This window comes from Paracoccidioides brasiliensis, assembly GCF_000150735.1.
Source record: "Paracoccidioides brasiliensis Pb18 unplaced genomic scaffold supercont2.7, whole genome shotgun sequence".
NCBI lineage: Eukaryota > Fungi > Ascomycota > Eurotiomycetes > Onygenales > Ajellomycetaceae > Paracoccidioides > Paracoccidioides brasiliensis.
In genome coordinates this window covers 690,957-707,847 of record NW_011371364.1, presented here as the reverse complement: position 1 = coordinate 707,847, position 16,891 = coordinate 690,957, and the positions used below count along the sequence as shown (strand labels likewise).

The window sequence follows — 16,891 nt, the reverse complement described above, 5'->3', positions numbered from 1 at the left end:
CCTCTAGAATAAACAGAATTGAAAATGTCAGCCAAATCAGACGATCCCGAGCTGAAGCTGGAGGTGGATCTAATGACACTCGACTACATCCTGTGCAAAGCCATCCGGGCAATAGTAGAGGATCGAATATCACAGAGAAACGGCCAACAGCCACTCTCAAAGCACATTGATAGAAAGGGGGAAAGTATTCTTGGAATATTTGATGGTGAGTAACTTCGTAGTTTGATTTGTTTTCGACCAGATATATTCAACACAGTCCAAACCTGACATGCTGAACATTCGGTTTTTACTACAGCATTCATGCAATTATTTCGCTACAATCACCCCAATAAAATTAATGACAATGATGCATACAATCTCCCGAGAGATTTAAAGATCAAACTCCGGATCCTCACGGTTACAAATCTCCTCTGTCGACGGTACAGAGCCAGCTCCAACCCCAGTGTGTTTCTGCCCTCCGAAGAAACACTACGTGCTCACAGAGAGTGCAACAAAGCACGCGCAGAGCGCTGGCTAGATCGAAATAGAGACCGCAGAATTAGTTGCGGAACTGCAAAGGAGCCAACGCCTCCTGATAAGTCGTTTCTAGAGCGAAATCGCCGAGATATGTCCTTACATATAGGTATCTCTCATCATCACGACAAGACACCGCCCGTTGGTCCAACCGTCACTCTACTTGATATTCTACCGGAGTGCATGGATCTTTGTAGAATGGTTTTTTATGACATCCCAGACAAAAGCTGGATGGAATTACTGGTTCAATTCATGCTGCATGCGGCCATCGAGGAGTTTCTGATACGGGGAAAACCCATCGCGGAAGCTGCTAACGAGGCTTTCGCGTGGAATTATCCCGACGACGTCGAGGTTGAAGAAGCCAATGGTGATCAGGACGATAAAACGCACGCTGCTGATAATATCTCTCAATGGGAAACAATGAGGGATTCGGCTAAGGAATCTTTTTTTGATACTAGGGGTGTACAAGATTGGGAATCACGGATCGGGGGAATCCTCGATAAGTATCCTTTCATACTGTTCGAGGAACGCATCCTGAAGTGGCTGATACAATTGTTAGAGTTGCAGGATTCATCTATTCTCATGCAGCTGGAGGAGGGTAAACTAGAAGGGCTTACGGTGGAAGAAACGGAGGAATTCATGAATAAGGTTGGTGTTCGATAGACAAATGAAACAGCCGGCAAAATTACAAAGTGAAAATACGGAGGAAGGGAAAACAAGAGAAAGATGACATGCAGGGAAAACTTTTAATTGCATATTGGCCGATACCAATCAATTAATCGCCAAATTTTGGTCCCGAGAAAAGCTATTTACACAAATATGCCCGGCACCACCACCAACAGCGCCCAGGCCCCCTTTAATCATCTGGATATTCGTCTCGAATATTACTAACGAATACTCGCGATTGCGCATCCCACCTCTTGAAGTGCTTGCCGCCCAGCTTCAAAAATGAAGGCGGTAGTTGAGATATTTCCGGGGCGATCGGTTCGATATTTTCTTCCGCAACGTATCTCACGCTTTTGTCGGATACTCTAGAAAGCAAAGAACACGTGAGCAACTTCCTGCAATCCTCAATGATGGGTATAGTTTTGGAACGGGACGGGGGATGTACAAAACATGGTAAAAACTTTGATGTTTACCGGCACGTAACCGATCGATGCCCATCTGCTGCATCCACTGCTCACCAGCTCCGCATTCGGCATCCCATCCAGTTATGACAGCGATATAGTCATATCGACGATGCCGGAATACCTGCCCTATTTTGTATTTTACATTCTTATGCTCCGATGTGCGTCTCCGGACCTGTTTGGGGATGTCATCACCCGCCCGCAAGACCCGAACACTTTCTCGAAGCGGGCCATACTCTGGCAGATGCTCAAAGAGTGGCACCAAATACTGCTCTATCAGGAAAACATCAGATTGGAAATCGGAAGCAATACTATCCATCAGCGATTGCAGATGGCGTCTTAGCACAAAATTCACACCCTCTTGTCGAGGGAATATGCCCGGTAATTCCCCGCCTTGGTTGGCATATCCAGCGAAAAGTATCGAGGACCAAAGCGCGGCATATTTCACGTGAACTGGATCAACGCAGGCATCCCTCACACGAGCAATCTGGAAAACGGAGTTGAGAATATTCTTGCCGCAGCGAAGAACTATCTCCTGCACAAGTGCTTCGCGTAAGAAGCTCGACCGCGATGTACTCAAGGCTCCCAAGAAGTTCAGTTGTTGCTGTAACTCAGTTACCCGTGTTTCTTCTATTGAGCGAAACGGATCCATGTACATTGGATCGCCAGGCTGGCTGATATCATCAAGCCGGGCGCCATCCATATCGTACCCTTCCGCGGGGTGAATTATCACATGTACATGGAAGGGAAATCCGCAGGGATGGGCATCAAGGCCAACTTGCCGTGCAACATAGCAGTATATAGCTGAAGAAATGAGAGGGAGAGAATTATGACCTGGATTCCTTAATGCAAGCCCCAGAAAGTTGTGCTCGATGTTGTAGTATTCCCGGTCAGGGTCGATCCCCGTTAGATCATGCGCTCGTAGAAACATGGCTATCCTTCTGGCTCTATTTCGAGGGCTCAGATCCATGATGTGTGGGCATTCCATCATCAATTGCGTCACAATCTTATCGAGGCAAGCTGATATCTACAAGGAACAATAGCATAAGTAACAATAGTGTGATGGAAACGTAAAATGTGCAATATCAAACGTACATCATTAAAATCACCCGGGCCTGTTTCCAAAACGAACATATCGAAAGCACCCAATGCACGTTCCAATGAGATGTCTTCGCTATTTCTCAATCTGTTCCATACCGGAATCGCCATTGTCCGATGGAGGCAGCTGAGGATGGCATTGCTGTAGTATCTAGAGATAACCCCGAGTCAGTGTACACGCCACCCAATGGCATATCTTTTTTTTCTTTTTCTTTCTTTTTTGTAAGAGAGAGAAGCAATAGAGAGACACTCACCGTCTCGCCAGATGATCCTCCCACTCCTCCCCCGCACTTGCATGCCGCAACAGCGTATCCTTCGCATCATACCCAAACTCCACAATCCGATGAATCTTCTCAATTCTCCCGGTCTGGCTCGTAAGAATGCTATTCAACACCTGCGTTGTGTCGACATCAATCTGCCGCCGAAGAACATAGAGTCCCTTCCAGTCCACAGACGAGGCGGGGTCCGTGAGTTTTTGCGATAGTTCATGGCGCTGGTCCCAGAATTTGAAATCATTCTGGCAATGTAGGCGCCAGAGGAGAGGGGAGTTCGTCACTCTCTTAAATCTCCGGGAAGTTCGTTCAAGGGTTAGTGCTGTGTTTGCCGTTGCGTAGCATAGGATGCAGTGCAGGACCTCGTCGGGGAGGCCATCCAAGGTTGGCTTTGCTGTTGTCATAATTAAAGTGATTATGTCTGGCTCTTAAAAATATGGAATAATAATATATCAGCTAGGGCCGCAAACAAGAAGAAGATAAAGACGAAGAAGAAGCAAAAGTGGAAGAGAATTGGTGTTGAATGAGGGGTCCATCGTTGTTCTGCGGATAAGATACGGTTGGTCGCTTTTGTGATGTGTGAACAAGGCCAACTCCGCAGTTTCTCGAGGTGGAGCTTAAGGTCAGCGGCAAATCCATGGATCGATTCTTATGTTAGAACAGTATCATAGATGGGCACTCGACTAACATAAATATATGTTAATACAAATTAATTTAATAGGCCGTTAATATATACATGACTCGTTTGTATACATGATGTGGTTTAGTAACTCTCAGTCCCCATCGTCTCGGTCGAAAGCATGTCAAAACAAAATATTATATATATACACAGGAAGAAATAACACCTCACACCAGCATGCCGTAGCTCAATTCCAATGATCTGGGGTTTCAATTATTGCAATTAAGCTCGGAAACCCTACCCAGTGCTACATGGTCACAAATTGAGGGGACACCAATATTAACTGTATTAGTGTAGCTCGGCGGAAGACACATGGCAGAATCTCCTTTGACTTGTCTCTCCCGTTGAATAAGGAAGATGAAATTCCTCCTTGGACTATATATCTCATCATCGTAATCATGAGGCGGAAGGTATTCGGTAATCAAAATAAACGAGGACGACGTCAATGCGGCCTACATCACAGAACAGGTATCATAAGAATCGCCGTAAAGATCAATAGTCGCTGCCCTCTCGTTTTCCTTTTGTTTCGCTTTTGTTTCCTTGGGAAAAGATGAGGCAAGGAATGCAAGGAGATCCATGTCCAGATTTGCTATATCAACGAATCAGCTATCCTGTCACGATAAAATAGGCCAACAGCAAAACAAAAACTGAAATGCCTTTAAAAAAAAAATTAAAAAAAGAAGGATTTAATTACCTCCCGTTGCTTCCATTACGACACCCTGTCGACAGAGAGCACATTGGTTTTGTTTGTCCCTTTGCATAACTACCAAGCACCGTATGCAGAAAACATGGTTACACCGCAGTCGAACCGGTTTAAAAGAAACGTCAAGGCATATGGGGCACAAGTAATCGTCCAGTTGTGGTATGACAGTGAGAACCTCTTCCGATATAGTATAACAGACAGCTTTGGCCATGGTTCCTGCCAAAAATGTTTCAGTTGCCATGAGCTGCGGGAACACGGTGCGAGCACGGAGAGCCGTGCGCTTGTCAAATTTCTTCAAGATCTTGGTAACGGCAATGCGATTGATCTCCTGGAATTTTAGGTTCTGCAACAGCACACTGTTGATCCACAAGAACGTCTCAAGCGCAACACGCCCCTCCTTTCCAAGCTTTTTGGTCCGCCGGTCTTGTTTTAATGTTGCTTGGAATTTTTCCAACTGCTGGCTTGCGGTTTGAGCATCTCTCTGGCCAGAACCCTGTTCATCAGTGCAGAAAAACACCTGCATATCTATATACACTCTGAATATTTCCCGCCATGTATATAAAGCAGAGTGTGACTTCTTGAATTGAGGTTTTGTCACCTTGACAATCTCATTATGCAATTCTTGGACCCGCGCGTTAAGCGCGATTTGCTCTTTTTCTTGGAGATCGTTCAAACCAGAGAGCTCCCTGTTCAGAATCTGGAAAAATTCGGAATCAGAAGAGAGGGGTATTTCAACAAGGAGTGTAGTTTCGATGTTATCATGGGGCATGAGGGAATTTCCAGTGACAGGGCGTGATTCTCCGACAGGAACCAGGTTTCGACAGTCACCATTAATGCCCAATCCCGATTCCGCCTTTAGTCCAGATAAACTAGCTGTAGTTATCGGAAGAGGAAGTTCATTCAGTTGCTGAAGGAATTCGAGTGTCCTTGGTGAAACGAAGGCATCAATTGGGGAACCATCGGAGGGGTCGATAACGAATGTCAACTTCGGCAGCCAAAATGACGTTGAAGGATTTTCTGTAGAAAATTAGTAACCGTATTGTAAGGAACAAGGTCTATCTTGATCCCAAAACTTACTTCTCAGAGAATACTGAAAACCAGACGAACGATTGTCCTCACCCACATCAGCGTCCACGGAATCCGAGAGTTGGTCCTGACTCTGACGCCATAGAAGATTCAGGATTTCGGGATGAAGTCCGAGGGACAACAGCTCCTTGCGCACCTTTTTGATGCACTTTTTAAGCTGTCTATAGGAGATCGCGGACTGAACCCATTGGGAAGGATATTCCTCAGCCCTAAGGCTCTGGGTATAGTCATGCGCAAACTTCATAGTGGGAGAAGCTGCCCGGAAACAGAGAGGAATACAGGAATACAGTTGTTCACCGAGAAGGATGCAAATCGAAACGATTGTTTCCCCAATAGATACCAATTTGCTAGAAAACTGCTGTGCTCAAGGGTCTCGCATTTCAGAGGCGTGGAGGATAGGAGCGCGGTCCGATACTTCGGAGAAGACGTGGGATTGGCGGGACCAGGCACAAAGCAAATTCCATTGCAGATGCTGGAGGATGCTAACTGGGCAACGACTTCAGATGGGATTTCAATTAGGCAGAGGGTAGAGGGTGTGTATGGTTGTATGGGAAGTAGGTGGCAGATGTTGCATCTACACGGGCAAAGAAGTTTGAGATCAAAGTTGACTGTGGCGGTTGTGCGACCCAAAAGGTTCCTGTTGCTCCCGTAAATTTACCCCTTGTAACGGTTTCGTGGTGACCACACCCCGCAAAACTCAGATAGAATACTGTATCTATACAAACAGTATTAGTATGACCCCGCGCCACAGGCCATGACTAATCCGAGCGGGAACTGTTAGTGACTTTCGCAGCGCAAAGTCATTGCCAAAACACTCCGCCAATCTTGAATATCCAAGTCTATCTACGGAGTACCTCAAATCCCATTATTTCCCGCACCACGACGCCAGGGCCATCAAGACTGGGAGGTCATGGGCCAGAGCCAGTCTTCCGCCGCTGGAGGTAACAATAGAACCCCTGCTGCCGACAATGATCAGACTAAATCTGACTACTATGAGCTGCTTGGGTTGGACAGAACAGCTACAGAAGAAGAGTGCGCCTCACCCTCCACCCCTGATTCAGTCCTTCTCTACCTTGTCCTTTTTAGCTGCTGAAACCAAAGCAGTGTATAATGATGAGGTTTATCTTTACTTTTATTGTTTAGTTTTATTTTTTCCCGGAATACTAATATATATATTCATTTTTCCATTCAATAGGATCAAGAAAGCCTACAAGAAAAAGGCTCTCGAATACCACCCGGACAGGAACTATGGCAATGTCGAGGCTTCCACTGCCATCTTTGCGAAGATCCAGGCCGCCTACGAGGTCCTCTCAGACCCCCAGGAGCGTGCTTGGTACGATTCCCATCGAGAAGCGATCCTATCCGGCCACGATACCCGGGGCGATGCGCAATATTCCCACAATACCAAGATGACCACCGCTGACGATATCACGCATCTCATCATGAAATTCAACCCCCGTATGGAGTTTTCAGATGCTCCATCTGGGTTTTTTGGTGGGCTGCGGGAAACTTTTGAACAGTTAGCCCGAGAGGAAGAACTAACATGTCAATGGGACGGTTTGGACCCTGTTTATTACCCCTCATTTGGCCACAAAGATGACGACTACGACAGCATTCGTCTGTTTTATTTGATATGGAGTGGATTCGCGACAAAAAAGTCTTTCTCCTGGAAAGATGTCTATCGCTACTCCGAAGCGCCGGATAGAAGGATCCGCAGACTGATGGAGAAGGAAAATAAACGATTGAGAGACGAGGCGATTCGAGAATTCAACGACGCTGTCAGGTCTCTTGTTGCATTCGTCAAAAAACGCGACCCGCGTTTCAAAGCCACCGTGCAAAACGAAGCTGAGCGGCAAAAATCTCTCAGGGATGCTGCAGCGGCCCAGGCAGCGCGCTCTCGTGCGGCAAATGAAGCCAAGCTACAAACCCACCAGGTGCCAGAATGGGCACAGAGCGAAGGGCTGGACGAAGAAATTTTCAGCAGTAGTGAATCCGAAATTGAAGAGGAATTTTTCGAGTGTGTCGTCTGTCGCAAGATTTTTAAGAGCGAGAAACAATTTGATGCGCATGAACGGAGTAAAAAGCACATCAAGGCCGTTAAGCAGCTTAAGAGGGAGATGAGGACGGAGGACAAACATATTCAGCAGTTGGGCATCAACCAGGGAACCAGCACCACCACTTCAATGGGGGATAATAGCACCCCCACCAAGGCCCCTCAAGAAAACTACGAATCACCTTTCGATGAGCCAGAAATTATGGATAAGTTATCATCTCAAGATTTAGACGAACGGACAGACCGTCGCAGTATCTCCAACTCAGAGATAAATGAAGCTAAGACCGAAATCCAAACGCAGGAAGCAGACGAAGCAGGGGACGCCACGAGCAATACAGACGAAGACTACGCACCGCGGGAGGTTCTTGAAAAACGCATCACCACGGACATGACGATGGTGACAACGTCTAGTGTCGTGGATGACTTGAACGAAAACATGTCCAAGGCCTCCACTTTAGCAGAGACCAGCGATGATAAAAATGGCAATTCAACAGCGCCAAAATTAGGGAAAGCGAAACAAAAACGCGCAAAACGGGCTGCGCAGGCCGCAACAGAAGAACAGAAGGACGGTAATGGCAAAACATTTACGTGTGCGACATGTCAGAGCTCCTTTCCTTCCAACTCCAAATTATTTAGTCATATAAAAGCGTTGAATCATGCACAGCCTGTTCCAAGATCTACTAAACAGTTCGCTCCCAAGGTTGCAAAGAAGGGAACCAAGCGTTGAGTTGAGTCTATATTGTCTAGAAACAGATCATTGAATTTTTTGCGCCGTTTTTTGATGCATAGCGTGAGGCGTTTGGTGTTGTGTTCATGGATAAAACATTTTTCCTATACGATATTTTCGGTTTTAACATGCATCATTTAACATTGTTAGGTAACGTAATCCACCACCCAACGCCCGTTTACACCCAACGCCCGCCATTTCGCCATCACTATGATGAAATATTTTCAACGTTATTTCAACAACGCAATTAGATTTTAAGATGATATATTATAGGATGAAAATATATATAGAAAATTACATATAAAAACATGAAATCTTGGGTGGAGGCAGATTCAGCGAGCAAGCAGTCATTAAACCAGTAGAGATTGCAATATCGTCATATCCCTCTGGCAGTGGATCCGTGGGCACCCTGGCAGGGCTCTGAAAACGCGATTTAGCCACTCTTTGCGAAATCAAGGGTCTACTTTCCCGATTAGTAAGGTGATTTTTGAATTCTTCAATCATCTTCTTATTCAATCATGATTGTAGCCGTACGGCAGCTCGTTCTTCCTTTTCTTTTTGCTCCTGAGCCTTTTTCTCATCTCTAAGTTCCTTGTCAATCTGCCGTTGAGCAGCTCTTGCGGCCTTATCCATTTCCTTTTGCTGTTTTGTGGCCTGGCGAGCTGCCTCCCGCTCCATCCTCTGCTGGATGATATCTGCCTCCTTCTGTTCCTTAAGAATAGTGCGTTGCAGCTTTGCATCCTCCTTACGAGCTTGCTCATCCCTTTTGGCAACCTCTGAGGCCGCCAAATTCTCGCGGATGCTCTGCACCTTTGCCAGCGAGAAGAACTGCGCCAATGATGGATTCAAGGGATCTAGCAACCCCATTGCCCTGCCACGCTTGCGACATCTCCTCTCTTGATTAAGAGCTTTTTGAAGCTGCCGATTCTCTATTAAAAGAACCTCTTTATCAAGAGCAAGATTTTCCCCTGCACGGATCACCCGGTTGAGATCATTAGATATTTGATGCTGCTGTTGCTTGACTTGCTTCACCAATTTCCGCAGGCCAACAATAGAAGTAGGTGTTCTTGGTTGATATCTGGCGTCGGGGGGGGGGGGGTGCAAGGTCGTATTTGAAGCTTTTTAAGAATGTGTTCCGGATTGAATGGATGTAGGCCAGTAGCAGCAAATGCAGCTTCAATATTTGAAGATGTAACTGCCTCCTTCCACGCAGTGTCAAAAAGCTGCCAAAAAGACCTCTTTGTAGTGCGTATGAATCCCATTCCAGTTCTCATTCGTTCATTCAGTTGTTTGGAATATGATTTACCCAATGGTCCAAATATCCCAACATCTAGCGGCTGTAATCGGTGTGTAGAATGGGGAGGAAAGACAGTGAGTAGAATTCGATTCTGATCTGCGTAATTGATGAATGCCATATTAACATGGGATGAGTGGCCATCCAATATAAGAAGTCTATATCTGCGGCCTGCCTTCTTTTTTGTAAGAGGTTCAAAGATCTTCTTTAACCATGTTAACCCATATTCATCATTGCTCCACCCATTTTCTGAAGCAGCGAAGTAGGCCTGATCCTTTTCACTATCAAAATCTTTGAGCCAAGTATCTTGCATATCTCTTGATTCCCCTTGATATATGAGAGCAGGTGGGAGCGAAGTTCCATCTGCGCAAATTGAGGCAAGTAGTGTTATGAATTCTCGACTGCCATCCTGGCTGGCACCTATCATATGGCCCGATTTGAGCAAATTAATCGATACAATACGTTTGAGGGTGTGAATGAATCCTAATAGGAATCCTTTCTCATCAAAGTTGTAGATATTCGCAGGTTCAAGGTTGTATTTCGTGATTTTTGCCTGCAGCTGAAAAATTAAGATAAATTAGCAAGATGAGAATTAAAAAAGCAGTATAAGAAAGAAATCTATTACAAGATCAAAATAATGCTTGAAGTATGCAGAATTGTCTGCAATCTTGCATTTTTGGTCAATATTTCGCAGGTAGAGCGACTTGATCACATCCTTGTGGCGCTCACAGAACCGAGCCACCAGTTGACTTCAATAGGTGCTTTTAGAATCTCAACAATGAGATTATGAAGGATTTGGGGCGTACAAGGGAAACCGCGATCTACCAATTGATTGATATGAAAAAGGAGCCGTTTTTCTTGCGAATCAGTGAGAGCTTTGCAGTGGATAGAGCTTGCTTCCTTTCTTAACATTTGAATGCCTCTATAACGCCTTGACAATGTATATCAGCTGATTCCATATTTTTTAGCGGTCTCAGTGTAATTAGGCGTTAATTGCGCGTTCAAATCATCAATAGCGGCTTGTATAACTGCTTCGTGGTGCATGTTGTGGGTGGTTAAAGATGAATGAAAAATGAAGATTTGAGCGGGCGTTGGGTGTAAACGGGCGTTGGGTGGTTGATTACGTTACACCTAATACTCCGGATACGTCAAAGAAGCGCTATCCTAACTAACAACTTGCTTGTCGAGTCTAAGATATATCACAAGTACGCTGCAAAGAACATGACAAATTTGTAGAGATTATTCAAAGGGAGATTTCGCACCAAAATAGAATATATATATATATATAATCAAAAATGACCCTTCGCTAAATATGTATATGTATATGTATAAACACAATGCCAGCCAGACCTGCAAATCCTCTTGAGAACTGTACAATACAAGGTTTAAACAGCAAGCATCTGCACGAAAGAGAAACGAGGAATAGCCGGACCAACAAATTTTCACCCCAACCCAGCCTTGGTGTTCTTAACCACATGAACAACAGGATGCAATATCCCCTTGTTGTTAGCGGCACCCAGAGCAGTTCCACTACTCCAACCCATCCTCTCCAGCATCGCTCGGCCTTTATTCTCCGCCCCGATTTCCGGTGCAGATGCGCCAACTATGTCCCCATCCATGTACGACGCAGCTCTTACACTAGCGCCACGAGATTGGGCCGCGGAATTCGGACCCCCAGAGCCTCGTTGGCGTCTATCCGTTCGTCGCAGAAACCGATCGCCAAAAAATAATCTCTCAACATGGCCAATTTCATTTGCTTCTACATCTGGCGTGTTGGCTGTTTTGGTAAGGATCGGAAAGCGAGACGCGCCACTACCTCGGGATATTGAATTCAGGGAAAGTGAGTGTGAGATCTCGTGGACGAACTTTCGGTTTCTCTTGTCCATCGGAGGCAGCGTAAGACTATTTTCGTCGTTAGTTTTAATGTTATTCTCTTCAAAACAAACACATCAGGAGGGGAAAATGGAAATGAAAACCGTCATACCTCCGATATGGCGATGCCAAGAAGTTCCGTATTTCGTCTTTGACATTATCCAGGGTCATGCCGTGAGGGTATTTTGCCTTCAAATCTACCTTCCCTGGCCCGGTACCCAACAAGCCCCTTGATCTTTGTTCTTCTCTCTCTTGCCTCTTCGTTTTCTTTTTATTCCGGTCATTCTCCCAAGTTAAGTGCAATTCCCTAGCCATGTCACTGTCAGACAAACCAAAATCTTGTTGATGGGCATGGCGGCGCCCCTTCAGTTTATTCTTTAGGCGTGTGCGGTCAAAGGCCATGACATCAATTCCAGGATCCTCTTCCAGGGCATCCGCAAGAGCAGAGGCAGAAGGGAAATGACCAGCTCGGTTCCGTCGCACCGTTAATTTGGATACAGACGTGTACGAGAACTGCGATCTTGTCACCTTTTCAAAGCCGTCGACGGCATCATTCTCGTCATAGAGTAGGAGGTCGTTTGTTCCCAAGCCAAAAGACCCTTGGGTTTGGAGTAGACGCGCCATCTGCTCATCTGTCAAGTCGAGTTGCTGTTCAGTGGTATGGGGTTCAAATTCTTCAACCTTGTCTTCTTCCTCTCCCATCCCATCCGATGAAGAAGAGTCAGAGTCCATTTCCTGACGAGATTCGATCGACGCGACCTTCTCCTCGAAACGCTTAATCGATTCAGCCGCACCAGGCATTGTCAAGAGTTCCTTTCCAATCCAACGCGCTTCATCTGTGCTCTCACCCACCCCGACAAGCAAATATTGGATACCCTGATTCCTCTCCCTCATGGAAAAGACGCACGAAACCTCGTCTGGCAGTTCATCGGAAGAGCTAAGGTCGTTTAAGTCTTCAAGATCTGCAGAACTCCATGATGCTTTGCGATCATGGTGTGTTTGGCTTTGAGCGTTGATCCCTCTCACACCAGCATCTTCTTCTTTGTCTTCACCCTCCTCATTGGAGTGGCCACCCGTCATATTTGCGATGTAGTCGGCCAAGACTTCGGATTCGTCAGAATTCCACTGTGAATTTGGCTTTCTCTGTTTACGGGCGTGGGAACGCTTTAGATTTCCTCCGAGGCTTATGAATTCAGGTTGGTACGCAGGGTTATTACACAACGCCGGATCAATGGTATGCATAATTATGGGGTCGGATTCGTTATCGGATGGAGTGGCTGGTTCCGAAACCACGGGTTCTTGACCACCCTTATCACGTTTCCCGGGCGAAGACTCGTGGCCTGTACAGTATTCCCGTTCGTCATTGGTATTTAAATTCTCGCTGCAGGGGGCCGGGAAGGGATGGAAGCTTTTGCCTCTCCCTGTGAAAACCACCTCGTCTTCGCTGGAGTCCAGCTGTGCATCTGCAGGGGTGTTGTGCGATGTGGCGGGGTCCTTAGGTTCCAGATGCTCCTGGGGATCCTCCCCCCCCCGATCAATGAAAAATATATCCGTGGAATCTGTATCAACGTCAAGCTGTACCCCAGATTCTTCTCCCTTTCCTCCCCTTTCTCGCTCTCCAAGGCTTTCTCCTCCTCCTCGTCCCCTTGCTGCTTCTTCATCTGGCCCGGTCATAGTTTCTTCAACGGTGCCATTCACATCGTTTTGGCCCAGAATGACAGGATCTGTTGAGGAAGGGACGGCATTGGGCTGGTCAGAAGCCGGATTGTTTTTTATCTGGTGGTTGAGGACGCTGAGGTCTCCAGGCAGCATATCACCAGCACTAACGAATTGTACTTCGTTATATCGTAGTTTGAGGTGGCTTCTGCGGGCTGTGTAACGTTCCGTGTTGCGAGCTTCCTGGGTCAGAGTGAGATGTCCCTCATCGCGCTCTTTTTGGTTGGGGCGGTAGTGGTTAAAACAGTTAGCCTATTTAGCTGCTGGATAAATAGCTTGGAACAGTGTATATATTATATTATGTGCGAGAAGAGGCAAACTAAAGCAAACTGCTTACCGACACCGGTGCGGCTGGTAGAAGACGAATGCCACTTCATGGAGCCCACAATGCAAGGTGACCTGGAGCCGGGTGTCCCTCCTCCGCCTTTCTCCACGTCCTTGGGGTTTTTGGGCCGTCGACCCATGGCGACTCATGCAGGCGGAGAACTGACAGTACGGTAAGCCAGAGAGAGGTGTAAGTAACTATGGGTGCAGCTGCCTGGTGTCCAGCATCAGTGTAGGTGGGTGTAGGCCTTTTTTTTTAAAAGTGTGGGGGATCGATCCACTGTTGGCTTCGGTGTCAGGGTCGGTGTCCGGGTCGGTATTGTGTTGTTGTTGTGTCTCTTCTCCTGATACCAAACTGGAGGATCTTGGGGATACTAACCTTCAGGCAAACGCTGCAAACATCCCGTGGTTGCTGGCTGCAATAGCTGAGTGGTTAACTACTGACTGTTATTATATAACGACGGACTGACGAGGTATTCTGAATATACGCTGTGAACAAGATGGTGTTTACTTCTGCATCTTCATTTCCTGATGTATTAAGATGCCATCGAACACCGCGGGATGGTAAATATCTAATATATATATTATTCAGTTGAATCTCTAAGTGTTTTTTTAATTGTCAGACGCTGCCAACTTCGACCTGGTTTTCTTCTTCTTCTTCTTCTTTTTCTGCTTATTTAACTGCTGAGTTAGTTAAACTATCAGTTGGTTGGTTCGGCCTCTCGGAGTTAGTTACGGGGGTCATACACACCACTCGATAAGCAATACATTGATAAAAAGCTTTGTTGTTGTTGTTGTTGTTCTGCTTATTTTGGCTGTTAAATAACCAAATTCCCCGCTGTGAAACTCGGGACTCTATGCGATCGTTGGTTGTTGGTCATAAATAGTATGTTCTCCATAGATATACATCCGTCATTGTTATGTTCTATCGCTGGTTATATATTTAATTGTATAGATCACAGATATCTGTAGATATATTTCCTCCATCCGGCATTCAGCTGCCTGCCCACCTATTTAACCCTCACCAACCCGACATCTCCCCCAACCACTTACGACCTAACGACCTCTAATGTCGCTTTGACGCCGCTACATCCATGGGGTATCTGCTCTCTACCTAGACCGACCATAGCAGTCATGAATAACGTTGATATCGGAAAATACAAGAGAATCGTGCAGTATTTCTGGGATCCGGAGCCGAAGAATGACGACGCCGCGGGCTCACCTATCTGGTGTTTAGGGCGTGAGTATCGACCGCTCACCCCTTCACCTCCACGACAGGCTGATGATAACCACACCAATAACGAAATCGACAACGGCAGTGGCAGTAATAACAACAACAACAACTACTACTACTACTACTACTACAACGGCAACAACAGCAACAAGAGCAACAACATCAACAACATCAACAACAGCAACAACAAGAGACCAGACGAAAGCGAAAACGAGCCATTCCATCACCACAGACTGTTAACGTCAGACAGCAGCAGCCTTAGCCCAACCAGACAGCTGCCCTTCACAAATAATACCCGTCCCGAATCGACATCAAGCAGCTCCTCAGGTCACGACTGGCCAGCGCCATTCCTAGATGATTTCGAATCTAAGATATGGCTTACCTACCGGTCTGGCTTCCCGTCCATCCCAAAGTCCAGCGATCCCAGTGCTGCGTCGGCTATGACGCTGGGTGTCCGCCTTAGGAGCCAGTTGGTGGATTCGCAGGGTTTCACTACGGATACGGGATGGGGTTGTATGATTCGATCCGGACAGAGTCTATTGGCGAGTGCACTGTCGATATTGTCTCTAGGTCGAGGTATGTTCCGAAGCCGCCACCGATGAAATCTTATATATATCTCTATGTGTGGATGGGATGCTGAATTACTCTACAGACTGGCGACGAGGCACCAAAACCGACCAAGAAAGTAACCTTCTTTCACTCTTTGCAGACGACCCCAAAGCCCCTTTCTCGATACACAGGTTCGTGGAGTATGGAGCTTCTGCCTGCGGGAAATACCCTGGAGAGTGGTTTGGGCCATCTGCCACAGCAAGATGTATCCAGTAAGCTAGCTGGCTTAATATTTCCCTCATACGTCCATCCATTTTCCCACAACAGACAGCTTTACTCACGGAACTTTACCCCAGAGCTCTATCGAGCGAATGCAAACACGCCGGATTAAATGTGTACGTCACAAGCGACGGCTCCGACGTCTACGAAGATCGATTCCGGACAATAGCTAGCAGCGGGGCCACAGAGGCCGGCATCCACCCCACCTTAATCCTGCTTGGGATCAGACTGGGCATCGACCGCGTTACCCCCGTATACTGGGAGGCGCTCAAGGATGTATTGAAGTATCCGCAGTCCGTAGGGATAGCCGGGTGAGCTTTTACCTACTCCCCTGACCTCCAGCTACTAACCGGAAGCTATTATATGCATTACCAGCGGTCGCCCCTCCTCCTCACACTACTTTATCGGAGCCCAAGGTTCCTACTTCTTCTACCTGGACCCACACCACACGCGTCCCGCACTTCCCTACCACGCACCCGGCCAGGTGTTTACCGAAGAGGAATTAAACTCGTATCACACGCGTCGACTACGACGGTTGCATATCAAAGATATGGATCCTAGCATGTTGATTGGGTTCCTTATCAAAGACGAGGATGACTGGGCGGATTGGAAACGGAATGTAGGGTCTGTGGCGGGGAAAGCGATTGTTCACGTTTTTGATAAGGAGAATTCGCCGTTTGGAGATGGGTCGGAGAGGGAAGGGGCTGTAGATGAAGTGGAGGTATTGGATGACGAGGAATATGATGAAACCGCTAATGTTGATATTGTGGGCGATGATGGGAGTACTCGTGATACTGATGTGGGTGACAGCTCTAGCTTTTTTCATATCTCGAAATGAAGATGTCGATGGGCTGTATTTTCGTAATCCTATATAACAATAAATGTAAAGTTGCTCGACCGTGGCACGTGTTTAATCTATGGCGGTGGTTTCCATGCAAATCACAGCCAGAAGCTCTGGATACGATGGACATTCACCGGACGAAGCCGGGAAATGAATTTTTACAAGAGACAGATTTGCACAATATAACAAAGCAGATGGATTTTGCTTCAGTAAAAAAAAGGCTATTGGGCATGCCGGATTGCCTCCATATTCCAGTATTGTACATTCATCAAATTGATCACGAATCCGCAACCGTAAACCATGTGGCATTGCAGGGGGGGGGAAAGAACAATAAAAATCAAAGCCATCCATCCCATGAAGCGTTAAAGAGAGGGGGGGGAAAAGAAAAGAAAAACCACAGAACACCCATAACCGCCTCACTGAGCCGCGAAAGGAAAAAAACACATTTGACCATGAGGAATTAATATAAAAAAAAGGCACAAGGAAACCATATAATAGAAAAAGAAAACCAGAAAGCACGAAAA

General features: G+C 46.5%; 6 protein-coding genes across 6 annotated transcripts; 3 read left to right on the top strand and 3 right to left on the bottom strand.

Annotated features, from left to right (window-relative positions):
- Positions 1 to 24: 24 nt before the first annotated feature.
- PADG_05914 (uncharacterized protein) lies at positions 25 to 1,176 on the top strand (the record flags this gene model as incomplete). Its single annotated transcript, XM_010763171.1, has 2 exons — positions 25 to 205; positions 296 to 1,176. The coding sequence occupies 2 exons, from the start codon at positions 25 to 27 to the stop codon at positions 1,174 to 1,176; spliced, it is 1,062 nt and encodes a 353-aa protein (XP_010761473.1).
- Positions 1,177 to 1,369: 193 nt separating this feature from the next.
- On the bottom strand, positions 1,370 to 3,414 carry PADG_05913 (uncharacterized protein; the record flags this gene model as incomplete). The annotated part of the gene is made up of 4 exons (XM_010762956.1): positions 1,370 to 1,544; positions 1,625 to 2,667; positions 2,736 to 2,889; positions 2,993 to 3,414. 4 exons carry the CDS (start codon positions 3,412 to 3,414, stop codon positions 1,370 to 1,372), a joined length of 1,794 nt encoding a protein of 597 aa, XP_010761258.1.
- A 727-nt stretch (positions 3,415 to 4,141) lies between these two features.
- Positions 4,142 to 5,722, bottom strand: PADG_05912 (uncharacterized protein; the record flags this gene model as incomplete). Its single annotated transcript, XM_010763170.1, has 3 exons — positions 4,142 to 4,278; positions 4,384 to 5,409; positions 5,470 to 5,722. 3 exons carry the CDS (start codon positions 5,720 to 5,722, stop codon positions 4,142 to 4,144), a joined length of 1,416 nt encoding a protein of 471 aa, XP_010761472.1.
- Positions 5,723 to 6,388: 666 nt separating this feature from the next.
- PADG_05911 (uncharacterized protein) lies at positions 6,389 to 8,258 on the top strand (the record flags this gene model as incomplete). Its single annotated transcript, XM_010763169.1, has 2 exons — positions 6,389 to 6,510; positions 6,674 to 8,258. The coding sequence occupies 2 exons, from the start codon at positions 6,389 to 6,391 to the stop codon at positions 8,256 to 8,258; spliced, it is 1,707 nt and encodes a 568-aa protein (XP_010761471.1).
- A 433-nt stretch (positions 8,259 to 8,691) lies between these two features.
- PADG_12002 (uncharacterized protein) lies at positions 8,692 to 13,604 on the bottom strand (the record flags this gene model as incomplete). Its single annotated transcript, XM_010763291.1, has 7 exons — positions 8,692 to 8,718; positions 8,793 to 9,150; positions 9,309 to 10,111; positions 10,178 to 10,301; positions 11,005 to 11,454; positions 11,537 to 13,355; positions 13,478 to 13,604. 7 exons carry the CDS (start codon positions 13,602 to 13,604, stop codon positions 8,692 to 8,694), a joined length of 3,708 nt encoding a protein of 1,235 aa, XP_010761593.1.
- Positions 13,605 to 14,598: 994 nt separating this feature from the next.
- On the top strand, positions 14,599 to 16,364 carry PADG_05908 (cysteine protease ATG4; the record flags this gene model as incomplete). The annotated part of the gene is made up of 4 exons (XM_010763168.1): positions 14,599 to 15,274; positions 15,351 to 15,519; positions 15,604 to 15,837; positions 15,902 to 16,364. 4 exons carry the CDS (start codon positions 14,599 to 14,601, stop codon positions 16,362 to 16,364), a joined length of 1,542 nt encoding a protein of 513 aa, XP_010761470.1.
- Positions 16,365 to 16,891: the final 527 nt, after the last annotated feature.